At 49.4% G+C, this 18781-nt stretch overlaps 1 protein-coding gene across 1 annotated transcript in view; it reads left to right on the forward strand.

Moving 5' to 3' along the window:
* Positions 1–16024, forward strand: part of LOC132780268 (bone morphogenetic protein 2-like) — a 22681-nt gene extending 6657 nt beyond the window's left edge. The window contains exons 4-5 of the mRNA XM_060783879.2: positions 15–222; positions 15014–16024. Coding sequence (XP_060639862.2) covers positions 15–222; positions 15014–15450 — 645 coding nt within the window. The 3' untranslated portion in view covers positions 15451–16024. The remainder of the gene's footprint in view (positions 1–14; positions 223–15013) is intronic.
* The last annotated feature ends 2757 nt before the right edge of the window (positions 16025–18781 follow it).

Genomic DNA, 18781 nt, shown 5'->3' on the forward strand with positions numbered 1-18781 from the left:
TCTTTGTCTCGTAGGTGCATGACTTGGTGTCGGAGGAGGACAACGGCCTGGGCCTGGTGGTGACGGTGGACGGGCTGCCAGACCTTGGCTCTGATCTTGGCCTTGACCCCACCGTCCGTTTTGCTTCCGGGCGAGACCACCACTCCAGCAGGAAGCCCATGCTGGTCCTCTTCGCCCAGGACGACAGCCCCGCCGCCCCGCTCCCCAGCAGGGTCTCCAGGGGTGAGTGGTCAGCATAGGGGTCAAGGGGTCAGGCCCATTCAGTGCAGGACTGTTCCCTTCCAGCCCAACCTCTGAGCATGGCCAGAGTCCATTGATCCATTCCATATATGACTACTGTATTCCAGCAATCCTCTGAGCATGCCCAGAGCACATTGAGCCATTCCGTATATGGCAATCCAGGCCCTGCAATGCCTCTGAGCATGTCCAGAGCACATTAACCCATTCCAGATATAACTGTGCGGTCCTATTTATTCCAGTAATCTTCTGAGCATGTCCATTTCATGTATTAATATCCAGACTCTTCCCTCCCTGCAATGCCTCGGAGCATATCCAGAGCGCAAGGACCCATTCAGTGCATGATTATTTCCTTCTAGCCATGCCTCTGAGCATGTCCAGATTGTATTGACCCATTTAGTGCATGGCTATTCCCTCCCTGCTATGCCTCTGAACATATCCAGAGTGCAAGGACCCATTCAGTGCATGACTGTTCCCTTCTAGCCATGCCTCTGAGCATGTCCAGATTGTATTGACCCATTTAGTGCATGGCTATTCCTTCCCTGCAATGCCTCTGAGCATATCCAGAGTGCAAGGACCCATTTAGTGCATGACTATTCCCTTCTAGCCATGCCTCTGAGCATGTCCAGAGTGCATTGACCCAATTAGTGCATGGGTATTCCAGCCCTGCAATGCCTCTGAGCATATCCAGAGTGCAAGGACCCATTCAGTGCATGACTGTTCCCTTCTACCCATGCCTCTGAGCATGTCCAGATTGTATTGACCCATTTAGTGCATGGCTATTCCCTCCCTGCTATGCCTCTGAGCATATCCAGAGTGCAAGGACCCATTTAGTGCATGACTATTCCCTTCTAGCCATGCCTCTCATCATGCCCAGAGTGCATTGACCCATTTAGTGCATGGCTATTCCCTCCTTGCAATGCCTCTGAGCATATCCAGAGCGCAAGGACCCATTCAGTGCATGGCTATTCCCTCCCTGCAATGCCTCTGAGCATATCCAGAGTGCAAGGACCCATTTAGTGCACGGCTATTCCAGCCCTGCAATGCTTCTGAGCATGTCCAAAGTGCATTGACCCATTTAGTGCATGGCTATTCCCTCCCTGCAATGCCTCTGAGCATATCCAGAGCGCAAGGACCCATTCAGTGCATGACTATTCCCTTCTAGCCATGCCTTTAATCATGCCCAAAGTGCATTGACCCATTTAGTGCATGGCTATTCCCTCCCTGCAATGCTTCTGAGCATGTCCAAAGTGCATTGACCCATTTAGTGCATGGCTATTCCCTCTCTGCAATGCCTCTGAGCATATCCAGAGTACAAGGACCCATTCAGTGCATGACTATTCCCTCTAGCCATGCCTCTCATCATGCCCAGAGTGCATTGACCCATTTATTGCATGGCTATTCCCTCCCTGCAATGCCTCTGAGCATATCCAGAGTGCAAGGACCCATTTAGTGCACGGCTATTCCAGCCCTGCAATGCTTCTGAGCATGTCCAAAGTGCATTGACCCATTTAGTGCATGGCTATTCCCTCTCTGCAATGCCTCTGAGCATATCCAGAGTGCAAGGACCTATTCAGTGCATGACTGTTCCCTTCTAGCCATGCCTCTGAGCATGTCCAGATTGTATTGACCCATTTAGTGCATGGCTATTCCCTCCCTGCAATGCCTCTGAGCATATCCAGAGCGCAAGGACCCATTCAGTGCATGACTATTCCCTTCTAGCCATGCCTTTAATCATGCCCAAAGTGCATTGACGCATTTAGTGCATGGCTATTCCCTCCCTGCAATGCCTCTGAGCATATCCAGAGCGCAAGGACCCATTCAGTGCATGACTATTCCCTTCTAGCCATGCCTCTGAGCATATCCAGAGTGCAAGGACCCATTCAGTGCATGACTATTCCCTTCTAGCCATGCCTTTAATCATGCCCAAAGTGCATTGACCCATTTAGTGCATGGCTATTCCCTCCCTGCAATGCCTCTGAGCATATCCAGAGCGCAAGGACCCATTCAGTGCATGACTATTCCCTTCTAGCCATGCCTTTAATCATGCCCAAAGTGCATTGACGCATTTAGTGCATGGCTATTCCCTCCCTGCAATGCCTCTGAGCATATCCAGAGTGCAAGGACCCATTCAGTGCATGACTATTCCCTCTAGCCATGCCTCTCATCATGCCCAGAGTGCATTGACCCATTTAGTGCATGGCTATTCCCTCCCTGCAATGCCTCTGAGCATATCCAGAGCGCAAGGACCCATTTAGTGCATGACTATTCCCTTCTAGCCATGCCTCTGAGCATATCCAGAGTGCAAGGACCCATTTAGTGCATGACTATTCCCTTCTAGCCATGCCTTTAATCACGCCCAAAGTGCATTGACGCATTTAGTGCATGGCTATTCCCTCCCTGCAATGCCTCTGAGCATATCCAGAGCGCAAGGACCCATTCAGTGCATGACTATTCCCTTCTAGCCATGCCTCTGAGCATATCCAGAGTGCAAGGACCCATTTAGTGCATGACTATTCCCTTCTAGCCATGCCTTTAATCATGCCCAAAGTGCATTGACCCATTTAGTGCATGGCTATTCCCTCCCTGCAATGCCTCTGAGCATATCCAGAGCGCAAGGACCCATTCAGTGCATGACTATTCCCTTCTAGCCATGCCTTTAATCATGCCCAAAGTGCATCGACCCATTTAGTGCATGGCTATTCCCTCCCTGCCATGCCTCTGAGCATATCCAGAGCGCAAGGACCCATTTAGTGCATGACTATTCCCTTCTAGCCATGCCTCTGAGCATATCCAGAGTGCAAGGACCCATTCAGTGCATGACTATTCCCTTCTAGCCATGCCTTTAATCATGCCCAAAGTGCATTGACGCATTTAGTGCATGGCTATTCCCTCCCTGCAATGCCTCTGAGCATATCCAGAGCGCAAGGACCCATTCAGTGCATGACTATTCCCTTCTAGCCATGCCTCTGAGCATATCCAGAGTGCAAGGACCCATTCAGTGCATGACTATTCCCTTCTAGCCATGCCTTTAATCATGCCCAAAGTGCATTGACCCATTTAGTGCATGGCTATTCCCTCCCTGCAATGCCTCTGAGCATATCCAGAGCGCAAGGACCCATTCAGTGCATGACTATTCCCTTCTAGCCATGCCTTTAATCATGCCCAAAGTGCATTGACGCATTTAGTGCATGGCTATTCCCTCCCTGCAATGCCTCTGAGCATATCCAGAGTGCAAGGACCCATTCAGTGCATGACTATTCCCTTCTAGCCATGCCTTTAATCATGCCCAAAGTGCATCGACCCATTTAGTGCATGGCTATTCCCTCCCTGCCATGCCTCTGAGCATATCCAGAGCGCAAGGACCCATTTAGTGCATGACTATTCCCTTCTAGCCATGCCTCTGAGCATATCCAGAGTGCAAGGACCCATTCAGTGCATGACTATTCCCTTCTAGCCATGCCTTTAATCATGCCCAAAGTGCATTGACGCATTTAGTGCATGGCTATTCCCTCCCTGCAATGCCTCTGAGCATATCCAGAGCGCAAGGACCCATTCAGTGCATGACTATTCCCTTCTAGCCATGCCTCTGAGCATATCCAGAGTGCAAGGACCCATTTAGTGCATGACTATTCCCTTCTAGCCATGCCTTTAATCATGCCCAAAGTGCATTGACCCATTTAGTGCATGGCTATTCCCTCCCTGCAATGCCTCTGAGCATATCCAGAGCGCAAGGACCCATTCAGTGCATGACTATTCCCTTCTAGCCATGCCTTTAATCATGCCCAAAGTGCATTGACGCATTTAGTGCATGGCTATTCCCTCCCTGCAATGCCTCTGAGCATATCCAGAGCGCAAGGACCTATTCAGTGCATGACTATTCCCTTCTAGCCATGCCTTTAATCATGCCCAAAGTGCATTGACCCATTTAGTGCATGGCTATTCCCTCCCTGCAATGCCTCTGAGCATATCCAGAGTGCAAGGACCCATTCAGTGCATGACTATTCCTTTCTAGCCATACCTCCCATCATGTCCAGAGTGCATTGACCCATTTAGTGCATGGCTATTCCCTCCCAGCAATGCCTCTGAGCATATCCAGAGTGCAAGGACCCATTCAGTGCATGACTGTTCCCTTCTAGCCATGCCTTTAATCATGCCCAAAGTGCATTGACCCATTTAGTGCATGGCTATTCCCTCCCTGCAATGCCTCTGAGCATATCCAGAGTGCAAGGACCCATTTAGTGCATGACTATTCCCTTCTAGCCATGCCTCTGAGCATATCCAGAGTGCAAGGACCCATTTAGTGCATGACTATTCCCTTCTAGCCATGCCTTTAATCACGCCCAAAGTGCATTGACGCATTTAGTGCATGGCTATTCCCTCCCTGCAATGCCTCTGAGCATATCCAGAGCGCAAGGACCCATTTAGTGCATGGCTATTCCCTCCCAGCAATGCCTCTGAGCATATCCAGAGTGCAAGGACCCATTCAGTGCATGACTATTCCCTCTAGCCATGCCTCTCATCATGCCCAGAGTGCATTGACCCATTTAGTGCATGGCTATTCCCTCCCTGCAATGCCTCTGAGCATATCCAGAGCGCAAGGACCCATTTAGTGCATGACTATTCCCTTCTAGCCATGCCTCTGAGCATATCCAGAGTGCAAGGACCCATTTAGTGCATGACTATTCCCTTCTAGCCATGCCTTTAATCACGCCCAAAGTGCATTGACGCATTTAGTGCATGGCTATTCCCTCCCTGCAATGCCTCTGAGCATATCCAGAGCGCAAGGACCCATTCAGTGCATGACTATTCCCTTCTAGCCATGCCTCTGAGCATATCCAGAGTGCAAGGACCCATTTAGTGCATGACTATTCCCTTCTAGCCATGCCTTTAATCATGCCCAAAGTGCATTGACCCATTTAGTGCATGGCTATTCCCTCCCTGCAATGCCTCTGAGCATATCCAGAGCGCAAGGACCCATTCAGTGCATGACTATTCCCTTCTAGCCATGCCTTTAATCATGCCCAAAGTGCATCGACCCATTTAGTGCATGGCTATTCCCTCCCTGCAATGCCTCTGAGCATATCCAGAGCGCAAGGACCCATTTAGTGCATGACTATTCCCTTCTAGCCATGCCTCTGAGCATATCCAGAGTGCAAGGACCCATTCAGTGCATGACTATTCCCTTCTAGCCATGCCTTTAATCATGCCCAAAGTGCATTGACGCATTTAGTGCATGGCTATTCCCTCCCTGCAATGCCTCTGAGCATATCCAGAGCGCAAGGACCCATTCAGTGCATGAGTATTCCCTTCTAGCCATGCCTCTGAGCATATCCAGAGTGCAAGGACCCATTTAGTGCATGACTATTCCCTTCTAGCCATGCCTTTAATCATGCCCAAAGTGCATTGACCCATTTAGTGCATGGCTATTCCCTCCCTGCAATGCCTCTGAGCATATCCAGAGCGCAAGGACCCATTCAGTGCATGACTATTCCCTTCTAGCCATGCCTTTAATCATGCCCAAAGTGCATTGACGCATTTAGTGCATGGCTATTCCCTCCCTGCAATGCCTCTGAGCATATCCAGAGCGCAAGGACCTATTCAGTGCATGACTATTCCCTTCTAGCCATGCCTTTAATCATGCCCAAAGTGCATTGACCCATTTAGTGCATGGCTATTCCCTCCCTGCAATGCCTCTGAGCATATCCAGAGTGCAAGGACCCATTCAGTGCATGACTATTCCTTTCTAGCCATACCTCCCATCATGTCCAGAGTGCATTGACCCATTTAGTGCATGGCTATTCCCTCCCAGCAATGCCTCTGAGCATATCCAGAGTGCAAGGACCCATTCAGTGCATGACTGTTCCCTTCTAGCCATGCCTTTAATCATGCCCAAAGTGCATTGACCCATTTAGTGCATGGCTATTCCCTCCCTGCAATGCCTCTGAGCATATCCAGAGTGCAAGGACCCATTCAGTGCATGACTATTCCTTTCTAGCCATACCTCCCATCATGTCCAGAGTGCATTGACCCATTTAGTGCATGGCTATTCCCTCCCTGCAATGCCTCTGAGCATATCCAGAGTGCAAGGACCCATTCAGTGCATGACTATTCCTTTCTAGCCATACCTCCCATCATGTCCAGAGTGCATTGACCCATTTAGTGCATGGCTATTCCCTCCCAGCAATGCCTCTGAGCATATCCAGAGTGCAAGGACCCATTCAGTGCATGACTGTTCCCTTCTAGCCATGCCTTTAATCATGCCCAAAGTGCATTGACCCATTTAGTGCATGGCTATTCCCTCCCTGCAATGCCTCTGAGCATATCCAGAGTGCAAGGACCCATTTAGTGCATGGCTATTCCCTCTAGCCATGCCTCTCATCATGCCCAGACTGCATTGACCCATTTAGTGCATGGCTATTCCCTCCCAGCAATGCCTCTGAGCATATCCAGAGCGCAAGGACCCATTCAGTGCATGAGTATTCCCTTCTAGCCATGCCTCTGAGCATGTCCAGAGTGCATTGACCCATTTAGTGCATGGCTATTCCAGCCCTGCAATGCCTCTGAGCATGTCCAGAGTGTATTGACCCATTCAGTGCATGACTATTCCCTTCTAGCCATGACTCTGAGCATATCCAGAGTGCATGGACCCATTTAGTGCATGGCTATTCCCTCCCTGCAATGCCTCTGAGCATATCCAGAGTGCAAGGACCCATTCAGTGCATGACTGTTCCCTTCTAGCCATACCTCTGAGCATGTCCAGAGTGCATGGACCCATTTAGTGCATGGCTATTCCCTCTCTACAATGCCTCTGAGCATATCCAGAGTGCAAGGACCCATTCAGTGCATGACTGTTCCCTTCTAGCCATACCTTTAATCATGCCCAGAGTGCATTGACCCATTTAGTGCATGGCTGTTCCCTCTCTGCAATGCCTCTGAGCATATCCAGAGTGAAAGGACCCATTCAGTGCATGACTGTTCCCTTCTAGCCATACTTCTCATCATGCCCAGACTGCATTGACCCATTTAGTGCATGGCTATTCCAGCCCTGCAATGCCTCTGAGCATATCCAGAGTGCAAGGACCCATTCAGTGCATGACTATTCCTTTCTAGCCATACCTCCCATCATGTCCAGAGTGCATTGACCCATTTAGTGCATGGCTATTCCCTCCCAGCAATGCCTCTGAGCATATCCAGAGTGCAAGGACCCATTCAGTGCATGACTGTTCCCTTCTAGCCATGCCTTTAATCATGCCCAAAGTGCATTGACCCATTTAGTGCATGGCTATTCCCTCCCTGCAATGCCTCTCAGCATATCCAGAGTGCAAGGACCCATTCAGTGCATGACTATTCCTTTCTAGCCATACCTCCCATCATGTCCAGAGTGCATTGACCCATTTAGTGCATGGCTATTCCCTCCCTGCAATGCCTCTGAGCATATCCAGAGTGCAAGGACCCATTCAGTGCATGACTGTTCCCTTCTAGCCATGCCTTTAATCATGCCCAAAGTGCATTGACCCATTTAGTGCATGGCTATTCCCTCCCTGCAATGCCTCTGAGCATATCCAGAGTGCAAGGACCCATTCAGTGCATGACTATTCCTTTCTAGCCATACCTCCCATCATGTCCAGAGTGCATTGACCCATTTAGTGCATGGCTATTCCCTCCCTGCAATGCCTCTGAGCATATCCAGAGTGCAAGGACCCATTCAGTGCATGACTATTCCTTTCTAGCCATACCTCCCATCATGTCCAGAGTGCATTGACCCATTTAGTGCATGGCTATTCCCTCCCAGCAATGCCTCTGAGCATATCCAGAGTGCAAGGACCCATTCAGTGCATGACTGTTCCCTTCTAGCCATGCCTTTAATCATGCCCAGATTGCATTGACCCATTTAGTGCATGGCTATTCCCTCCCAGCAATGCCTCTGAGCATATCCAGAGTGCAAGGACCCATTCAGTGCATGACTGTTCCCTTCTAGCCATGCCTTTAATCATGCCCAGATTGCATTGACCCATTTAGTGCACGGCTATTCCCTCCCAGCAATGCCTCTGAGCATATCCAGAGCGCAAGGACCCATTCAGTGCATGAGTATTCCCTTCTAGCCATGCCTCTGAGCATGTCCAGAGTGCATTGACCCATTTAGTGCATGGCTATTCCAGCCCTGCAATGCCTCTGAGCATGTCCAGAGTGTATTGACCCATTCAGTGCATGACTATTCCCTTCTAGCCATGACTCTGAGCATATCCAGAGTGCATGGACCCATTTAGTGCATGGCTATTCCCTCCCTGCAATGCCTCTGAGCATATCCAGAGTGCAAGGACCCATTCAGTGCATGACTGTTCCCTTCTAGCCATACCTCTGAGCATGTCCAGAGTGCATGGACCCATTTAGTGCATGGCTATTCCCTCTCTACAATGCCTCTGAGCATATCCAGAGTGCAAGGACCCATTCAGTGCATGACTGTTCCCTTCTAGCCATACCTTTAATCATGCCCAGAGTGCATTGACCCATTTAGTGCATGGCTGTTCCCTCTCTGCAATGCCTCTGAGCATATCCAGAGTGAAAGGACCCATTCAGTGCATGACTGTTCCCTTCTAGCCATACTTCTCATCATGCCCAGACTGCATTGACCCATTTAGTGCATGGCTATTCCAGCCCTGCAATGCCTCTGAGCATATCCAGAGTGCAAGGACCCATTCAGTGCATGACTATTCCTTTCTAGCCATACCTCCCATCATGTCCAGAGTGCATTGACCCATTTAGTGCATGGCTATTCCCTCCCAGCAATGCCTCTGAGCATATCCAGAGTGCAAGGACCCATTCAGTGCATGACTGTTCCCTTCTAGCCATGCCTTTAATCATGCCCAAAGTGCATTGACCCATTTAGTGCATGGCTATTCCCTCCCTGCAATGCCTCTGAGCATATCCAGAGTGCAAGGACCCATTCAGTGCATGACTGTTCCCTTCTAGCCATGCCTTTAATCATGCCCAAAGTGCATTGACCCATTTAGTGCATGGCTATTCCCTCCCTGCAATGCCTCTGAGCATATCCAGAGTGCAAGGACCCATTCAGTGCATGACTATTCCTTTCTAGCCATACCTCCCATCATGTCCAGAGTGCATTGACCCATTTAGTGCATGGCTATTCCCTCCCTGCAATGCCTCTGAGCATATCCAGAGTGCAAGGACCCATTCAGTGCATGACTATTCCTTTCTAGCCATACCTCCCATCATGTCCAGAGTGCATTGACCCATTTAGTGCATGGCTATTCCCTCCCAGCAATGCCTCTGAGCATATCCAGAGTGCAAGGACCCATTCAGTGCATGACTGTTCCCTTCTAGCCATGCCTTTAATCATGCCCAGATTGCATTGACCCATTTAGTGCATGGCTATTCCCTCCCAGCAATGCCTCTGAGCATATCCAGAGTGCAAGGACCCATTCAGTGCATGACTGTTCCCTTCTAGCCATGCCTTTAATCATGCCCAGATTGCATTGACCCATTTAGTGCACGGCTATTCCCTCCCTGCAATGCCTCTGAGTATATCCAGAGTGCAAGGACCCATTTAGTGCATGGCTATTCCCTCTAGCCATGCCTCTCATCATGCCCAGACTGCATTGACCCATTTAGTGCATGGCTATTCCCTCCCAGCAATGCCTCTGAGCATATCCAGAGCGCAAGGACCCATTCAGTGCATGAGTATTCCCTTCTAGCCATGCCTCTGAGCATGTCCAGAGTGCATTGACCCATTTAGTGCATGGCTATTCCAGCCCTGCAATGCCTCTGAGCATGTCCAGAGTGTATTGACCCATTCAGTGCATGACTATTCCCTTCTAGCCATGACTCTGAGCATATCCAGAGTGCATGGACCCATTTAGTGCATGGCTATTCCCTCCCTGCAATGCCTCTGAGCATATCCAGAGTGCAAGGACCCATTCAGTGCATGACTGTTCCCTTCTAGCCATACCTCTGAGCATGTCCAGAGTGCATGGACCCATTTAGTGCATGGCTATTCCCTCTCTACAATGCCTCTGAGCATATCCAGAGTGCAAGGACCCATTCAGTGCATGACTGTTCCCTTCTAGCCATACCTTTAATCATGCCCAGAGTGCATTGACCCATTTAGTGCATGGCTGTTCCCTCTCTGCAATGCCTCTGAGCATATCCAGAGTGAAAGGACCCATTCAGTGCATGACTGTTCCCTTCTAGCCATACTTCTCATCATGCCCAGACTGCATTGACCCATTTAGTGCATGGCTATTCCAGCCCTGCAATGCCTCTGAGCATATCCAGAGTGCAAGGACCCATTCAGTGCATGACTATTCCTTTCTAGCCATACCTCCCATCATGTCCAGAGTGCATTGACCCATTTAGTGCATGGCTATTCCCTCCCAGCAATGCCTCTGAGCATATCCAGAGTGCAAGGACCCATTCAGTGCATGACTGTTCCCTTCTAGCCATGCCTTTAATCATGCCCAGATTGCATTGACCCATTTAGTGCATGGCTATTCCCTCCCTTCAATGCCTCTGAGCATATCCAGAGTGCATTGACCCATTTAGTGCATGGCTATTCCCTCCCTGCAATGCCTCTGAGCATATCCAGAGTGCAAGGACCCATTCAGTGCATGACTGTTCCCTTCTAGCCATGCCTCTCATCATGCCCAGACTGCATTGACCCATTTAGTGCATGGCTATTCCCTCCCAGCAATGCCTCTGAGCATATCCAGAGCGCAAGGACCCATTCAGTGCATGAGTATTCCCTTCTAGCCATGCCTCTGAGCATGTCCAGAGTGCATTGACCCATTTAGTGCATGGCTATTCCAGCCCTGCAATGCCTCTGAGCATGTCCAGAGTGTATTGACCCATTCAGTGCATGACTATTCCCTTCTAGCCATGACTCTGAGCATATCCAGAGTGCATGGACCCATTTAGTGCATGGCTATTCCCTCCCTGCAATGCCTCTGAGCATATCCAGAGTGCAAGGACCCATTCAGTGCATGACTGTTCCCTTCTAGCCATACCTCTGAGCATGTCCAGAGTGCATGGACCCATTTAGTGCATGGCTATTCCCTCTCTACAATGCCTCTGAGCATATCCAGAGTGCAAGGACCCATTCAGTGCATGACTGTTCCCTTCTAGCCATACCTTTAATCATGCCCAGAGTGCATTGACCCATTTAGTGCATGGCTGTTCCCTCTCTGCAATGCCTCTGAGCATATCCAGAGTGAAAGGACCCATTCAGTGCATGACTGTTCCCTTCTAGCCATACCTCTGAGCATGTCCAGAGTGCATGGACCCATTTAGTGCATGGCTATTCCCTCTCTACAATGCCTCTGAGCATATCCAGAGTGCAAGGACCCATTCAGTGCATGACTGTTCCCTTCTAGCCATACCTTTAATCATGCCCAGAGTGCATTGACCCATTTAGTGCATGGCTGTTCCCTCTCTGCAATGCCTCTGAGCATATCCAGAGTGAAAGGACCCATTCAGTGCATGACTGTTCCCTTCTAGCCATACTTCTCATCATGCCCAGACTGCATTGACCCATTTAGTGCATGGCTATTCCAGCCCTGCAATGCCTCTGAGCATATCCAGAGTGCAAGGACCCATTCAGTGCATGACTATTCCTTTCTAGCCATACCTCCCATCATGTCCAGAGTGCATTGACCCATTTAGTGCATGGCTATTCCCTCCCAGCAATGCCTCTGAGCATATCCAGAGTGCAAGGACCCATTCAGTGCATGACTGTTCCCTTCTAGCCATGCCTTTAATCATGCCCAGATTGCATTGACCCATTTAGTGCATGGCTATTCCCTCCCAGCAATGCCTCTGAGCATATCCAGAGTGCAAGGACCCATTCAGTGCATGACTGTTCCCTTCTAGCCATGCCTTTAATCATGCCCAGATTGCATTGACCCATTTAGTGCACGGCTATTCCCTCCCTGCAATGCCTCTGAGTATATCCAGAGTGCAAGGACCCATTTAGTGCATGGCTATTCCCTCTAGCCATGCCTCTCATCATGCCCAGACTGCATTGACCCATTTAGTGCATGGCTATTCCCTCCCAGCAATGCCTCTGAGCATATCCAGAGCGCAAGGACCCATTCAGTGCATGAGTATTCCCTTCTAGCCATGCCTCTGAGCATGTCCAGAGTGCATTGACCCATTTAGTGCATGGCTATTCCAGCCCTGCAATGCCTCTGAGCATGTCCAGAGTGTATTGACCCATTCAGTGCATGACTATTCCCTTCTAGCCATGACTCTGAGCATATCCAGAGTGCATGGACCCATTTAGTGCATGGCTATTCCCTCCCTGCAATGCCTCTGAGCATATCCAGAGTGCAAGGACCCATTCAGTGCATGACTGTTCCCTTCTAGCCATACCTCTGAGCATGTCCAGAGTGCATGGACCCATTTAGTGCATGGCTATTCCCTCTCTACAATGCCTCTGAGCATATCCAGAGTGCAAGGACCCATTCAGTGCATGACTGTTCCCTTCTAGCCATACCTTTAATCATGCCCAGAGTGCATTGACCCATTTAGTGCATGGCTGTTCCCTCTCTGCAATGCCTCTGAGCATATCCAGAGTGAAAGGACCCATTCAGTGCATGACTGTTCCCTTCTAGCCATACTTCTCATCATGCCCAGACTGCATTGACCCATTTAGTGCATGGCTATTCCAGCCCTGCAATGCCTCTGAGCATATCCAGAGTGCAAGGACCCATTCAGTGCATGACTATTCCTTTCTAGCCATACCTCCCATCATGTCCAGAGTGCATTGACCCATTTAGTGCATGGCTATTCCCTCCCAGCAATGCCTCTGAGCATATCCAGAGTGCAAGGACCCATTCAGTGCATGACTGTTCCCTTCTAGCCATGCCTTTAATCATGCCCAGATTGCATTGACCCATTTAGTGCATGGCTATTCCCTCCCTTCAATGCCTCTGAGCATATCCAGAGTGCATTGACCCATTTAGTGCATGGCTATTCCCTCCCTGCAATGCCTCTGAGCATATCCAGAGTGCAAGGACCCATTCAGTGCATGACTGTTCCCTTCTAGCCATACCTCTGAGCATGTCCAGAGTGCATGGACCCATTTAGTGCATGGCTATTCCCTCTCTACAATGCCTCTGAGCATATCCAGAGTGCAAGGACCCATTCAGTGCATGACTGTTCCCTTCTAGCCATACCTTTAATCATGCCCAGAGTGCATTGACCCATTTAGTGCATGGCTGTTCCCTCTCTGCAATGCCTCTGAGCATATCCAGAGTGAAAGGACCCATTCAGTGCATGACTGTTCCCTTCTAGCCATACTTCTCATCATGCCCAGACTGCATTGACCCATTTAGTGCATGGCTATTCCAGCCCTGCAATGCCTCTGAGCATATCCAGAGTGCAAGGACCCATTCAGTGCATGACTATTCCTTTCTAGCCATACCTCCCATCATGTCCAGAGTGCATTGACCCATTTAGTGCATGGCTATTCCCTCCCAGCAATGCCTCTGAGCATATCCAGAGTGCAAGGACCCATTCAGTGCATGACTGTTCCCTTCTAGCCATGCCTTTAATCATGCCCAGATTGCATTGACCCATTTAGTGCATGGCTATTCCCTCCCTTCAATGCCTCTGAGCATATCCAGAGTGCATTGACCCATTTAGTGCATGGCTATTCCCTCCCTGCAATGCCTCTGAGCATATCCAGAGTGCAAGGACCCATTCAGTGCATGACTGTTCCCTTCTAGCCATACCTCTGAGCATGTCCAGAGTGCATGGACCCATTTAGTGCATGGCTATTCCCTCTCTACAATGCCTCTGAGCATATCCAGAGTGCAAGGACCCATTCAGTGCATGACTGTTCCCTTCTAGCCATACCTTTAATCATGCCCAGAGTGCATTGACCCATTTAGTGCATGGCTGTTCCCTCTCTGCAATGCCTCTGAGCATATCCAGAGTGAAAGGACCCATTCAGTGCATGACTGTTCCCTTCTAGCCATACTTCTCATCATGCCCAGACTGCATTGACCCATTTAGTGCATGGCTATTCCAGCCCTGCAATGCCTCTGAGCATATCCAGAGTGCAAGGACCCATTCAGTGCATGACTATTCCTTTCTAGCCATACCTCCCATCATGTCCAGAGTGCATTGACCCATTTAGTGCATGGCTATTCCCTCCCAGCAATGCCTCTGAGCATATCCAGAGTGCAAGGACCCATTCAGTGCATGACTGTTCCCTTCTAGCCATGCCTTTAATCATGCCCAGATTGCATTGACCCATTTAGTGCATGGCTATTCCCTCCCAGCAATGCCTCTGAGCATATCCAGAGTGCATTGACCCATTTAGTGCACGGCTATTCCCTCCCTGCAATGCCTCTGAGTATATCCAGAGTGCAAGGACCCATTTAGTGCATGGCTATTCCCTCTAGCCATGCCTCTCATCATGCCCAGACTGCATTGACCCATTTAGTGCATGGCTATTCCCTTCCTGCAATGCCTCTGAGCATATCCAGAGTGCATGGACCCATTTAGTGCATGGCTATTCCCTCCCTTGGAGCATGTTTAGAGTGCCTTTACATATTATATGATCCCGATGCCAGGAAAGCCTTCTATTATTCTATCCCAGTCGTGCCTCTGAGCCTGTGCAGAGTGCATATACATATTGCATGTCTCTGGTGCCAGGGAAGCCTTGGACTGTGCAATCCCATCCGTGTCTCTGAGCCTGTGCAGAGTGTGCTGACCGCATTCTCTCTCTCTCTCTCTCTCTCTCTCTCCACAGATGTGGCGTGGCCCCTTCCAGCTCCGTCCCTGAACCGCATCCGGGGGTCCCGCTCGGCAGAAGTGTCAGTGTGGGCAGAGGAGGAGTCGGACTCTCCCCCTGCGCCGGGCCCATGCCGCCGGCTCCCACTGGTGGTGGAGGTGGAGGATCTGGGCTGGGGAGGGTGGGTGATCTCCCCACGAGGGGTGGGGGCCTACCAGTGCCGGGGGGGTTGCCCCTTCCCGCTGGGGGCTGGCCTGCGCCCCTCCAACCATGCCGTCCTGCGCTCTATTGCCCGTGCCCTGCGTCCCCCCGGCCCTCGTGCGCCCCCCGCCCCCTGCTGCGTCCCGGACGCCCTCCTCCCCATCAACCTCCTCTACTTCGACGGAGGCGACCGTGACAATGTCGTCCTAAAGCAGTTCCCCGACATGGTGGCCGCCAGTTGCGGGTGCCGCTGAGGGCACCCCCCCAGCCCCTCCACTGCGATAGGCATTAATGGAGAGAGGCAGGTGGGAGTCAGAAGGTAGTACAGAGGATCCCTCCTGACAGATGGCCATCCAGCCATATACGGATATAGCTATCCATCATCTCTATGAGTCAGAAGGGACCCCCCTCCAAAAGGCCATCCTATTCATGTCAAGCAAGAAGGCACAATCTGATCCCTCCCAACAGATGGCCATCTAGCCATAGATACAGATATAGCTAATCCATCTTCTCCAGAGCCGGCCCTAGGTAATGTTCAAGTTTAAGCAAACAATATTTTAGCACCCACCCACCCCAACCAATCACTGAAAATTTATATATATATAGAGAGAGAGAGAGAGAATGAGAGAGAGAGAGGGCATGAACAAATTTTGGCAGAGGGCCGAAGTTGGCCCATGCCATCCATATGTGTGTGTGTGTATATATATATATATATACACCTTCCTTCCATCCCAACCCATTTCTCTTCAGCATGTACCATATTGTACAGTGTATCCAAAGCAATTACAATATTTATAAATGTGTGTATTTATATATCTCTCTGTGTGTGTGTGTATGTATATGTATATGTATATAGGTAAAGGTAGGCCCCTGACATTAAGTCCAGTCATGTCTGACTCTGGGGTGTGGTGCTCATCTCCATTTCTAAGCTGAAGAGCCAGCGTTGTCCGTAGACACCTCCAAGGTCATGTGGCCGGCATGACTGCATGGAGCGCCGTTACCTTCCCGCCGGAGCGATACCTATTGATCTACTCACATTTGCATGTTTTCGAACTGCTAGGTTGGCAGAAGCTAGGGCTGACAGCGGAAGCTCACGCCGCTCCCTGGAATCAAACCTGCGACCTTTCGATCAACAAGCTCAGCAGCTCAGGGCTTTAACCCACTTGTACAGCATCTCCTTGTAAATAGATCTGCCTTTTAAAAAAGTATTGGGGTTTGAATGCAGGATTAGTTGCAATGGCTTGTTTGCCACCTACTGGACAGGTCTGGATTTACACACGCCCAGTATGTAAATAATGGCATTGCTGTGTATTGTGTGAAATATTCATTAAAAGCATTGAAATAATTGAGTTTGTTTTACTTGTCCAATGGCATTTTTGCTCGAATCCCTGCTGGCCTTTTAGGTAGGTCAACTTTCTCAGCCTCAAATGAGGACAATAAAATACAATCAGACCATATTCATGTATTTACTTACTTCGGCAATCCCTGGTAGCTTGAGGATGATGATCCTCCAAGTGCTGTGTCCTGGCAGTGGGTCCATAGATCCCCATGTTCTCCCACAGTGAGAAGATCAGTTTCCAGGTGGAAGGCGGTCCCGGTTGGGGTTGGCTTGACGCGCCTTCCCCTTGGCACGTTTCTTTCTTTCACCCTCCATTTGTGCCTCTTCGTATTCTGCAGCACTGCTGGTCACAGCTGACCTCCAGTTGGAGCGCTCATGGGCCAGGGCTTCCCAGTTCTCTCTTGGTGTCTTTCCCGCAGTTTTTAAGGTTGAGTTTCCTCCCATCTTTAAATCTATTTTCTTGTCCACCAACGTTATGTTTCCCATTCTTGAGTTGAGAGTACAGTCACTGCTTTAGGAGACTGTGATCATTAGGCATTCGAACGTGGCCTTCAGTCCAGCGGAGTTGATGGCGGAGGAGCATCGCTTCAATGCTGGTGGTCTTTGCTTCTTCTTCCAGCATGCTGACATTTGTCTGCCTGTCTTCCCAAGTGATTTGCAGGAATTTTTTTGAGGCAATGCTGATGGAATTGTTGCAGGAGTTGAGTATGACATCTGTAGACAGTCCACGTTTTGCAGGCATAGAACAGGGTTGGGAGGGGAATGGCTTTATAAACAAGCACCTTGGTATCCCTATGGATGTCCCAGTTCTCAAACACTCTCTGCTTCATTCGGAAAAAAGCTGCACTCACAGAGCTCAGGTGATGTTATATTTCAGTGTCAATGTTGACTTTTGTGGAGAGGTGGCTGCTAAGGGAGCGGAAATGGTCCACATATTCTAATGTTACACCATTAAGGTATATTGCTTTAATTGTTTTGGTTTGCTTATGAGTTGTGTGTATTGCTATGTTATTGTTTTATTGAATGTCTTGGCCTTTGTAAGCCGCATCGAGTCCTTCGGGAGATGCTAGCGGGATACAAATAAAGTTAATAATAATAATAATAATAATATTTCTGGCATTGGAGAGGGATTGGCTGGTGCCTGCTGGAAGAGCACTTTGCTTTTCTCGATGTTCTGTGAGAGGCCAAGCTTCTCATATGCTTCTGCAAAGGTCTTTAGAGTCGCTTGTAGGTCTTCCTCTGAATGAGCACAGACTACGTTATCATCAGCGTATTGGAATTCTATAACAGACGTTGTGAGCTTGGAAAGGAGCTTGGAAAGGAGCCTCAAGGACCATCCATCCCAACCTCATTTGGCAGTAAAGAAAGACACAATTAAAACCCTTACAACCAGTTGGAAGGGAACCCTAAAGGCCATCCGGTCCAACCCCCTCCTTCCCTCCCTCCCTTTCTCTACTTCCCTTCCTTCTCCTTCCCTCCCTCCCTCCCTCAATTCTTTCCTTTTTTTCCTCCTCCCCTCACCAGTTTCATCCTCCTTTATTAAATCTACAGTGTAGATGCACCCAAAGTCAACCCTTCCACACTGCCATGTTAAATCCAGATTATCTACTTAGGACTGGATTATATGGCAGTGTAGACACACGCACACACACATATATGGATGGATGTTGGATAGTAATATAGCACCGGGATTGTAGCGCAGCTGGCTGAGTGTCAGCTGCATTAAGATCACTCTGACCAAAAGGCCATGAGTTCGAAGCCAGCCCGGGTTGGAGTGGGTTTCCAACCAAATGTGTGTAGCCTGTTGTCGACTTTTGCAACCCGAAAGGCAGTTGCATCTGTCAAGTAGGAAAATAAGGTACCACCTTAAAGTGTGGGGAGGCTAAATTAACTGATTTATGAGACCATAAAGAAGACTCCAGCAAAGCATTCCAGCGGGGAAGCATGCGGGAAATGCGGAAGTGCTTCATCAGCGTCGCAGGTGGACGAGGAAAGCGACAGCTCCCCTGGTGGCCAGAAAAAAAAAGTTAAATAGCCTCTGTGCATGTCCGTATATGTTTGTATGTCAAAAATTGGCATTGAATGTTTGCCATATATGTGTACACTGTAATCCGCCCTGAGTCCCCTGCGGGGTGAGAAGGGCGGAATATAAAAAGCTATAAATAAATAAATAAATAAATATTATATTATATATATTATTGTTATATATACTACTATATAATATAATGTTACTACTATATATTACT

The sequence above is a fragment of the Anolis sagrei genome, chromosome X (genome assembly GCF_037176765.1).
Source record: "Anolis sagrei isolate rAnoSag1 chromosome X, rAnoSag1.mat, whole genome shotgun sequence".
Taxonomy (NCBI): domain Eukaryota; kingdom Metazoa; phylum Chordata; class Lepidosauria; order Squamata; family Dactyloidae; genus Anolis; species Anolis sagrei.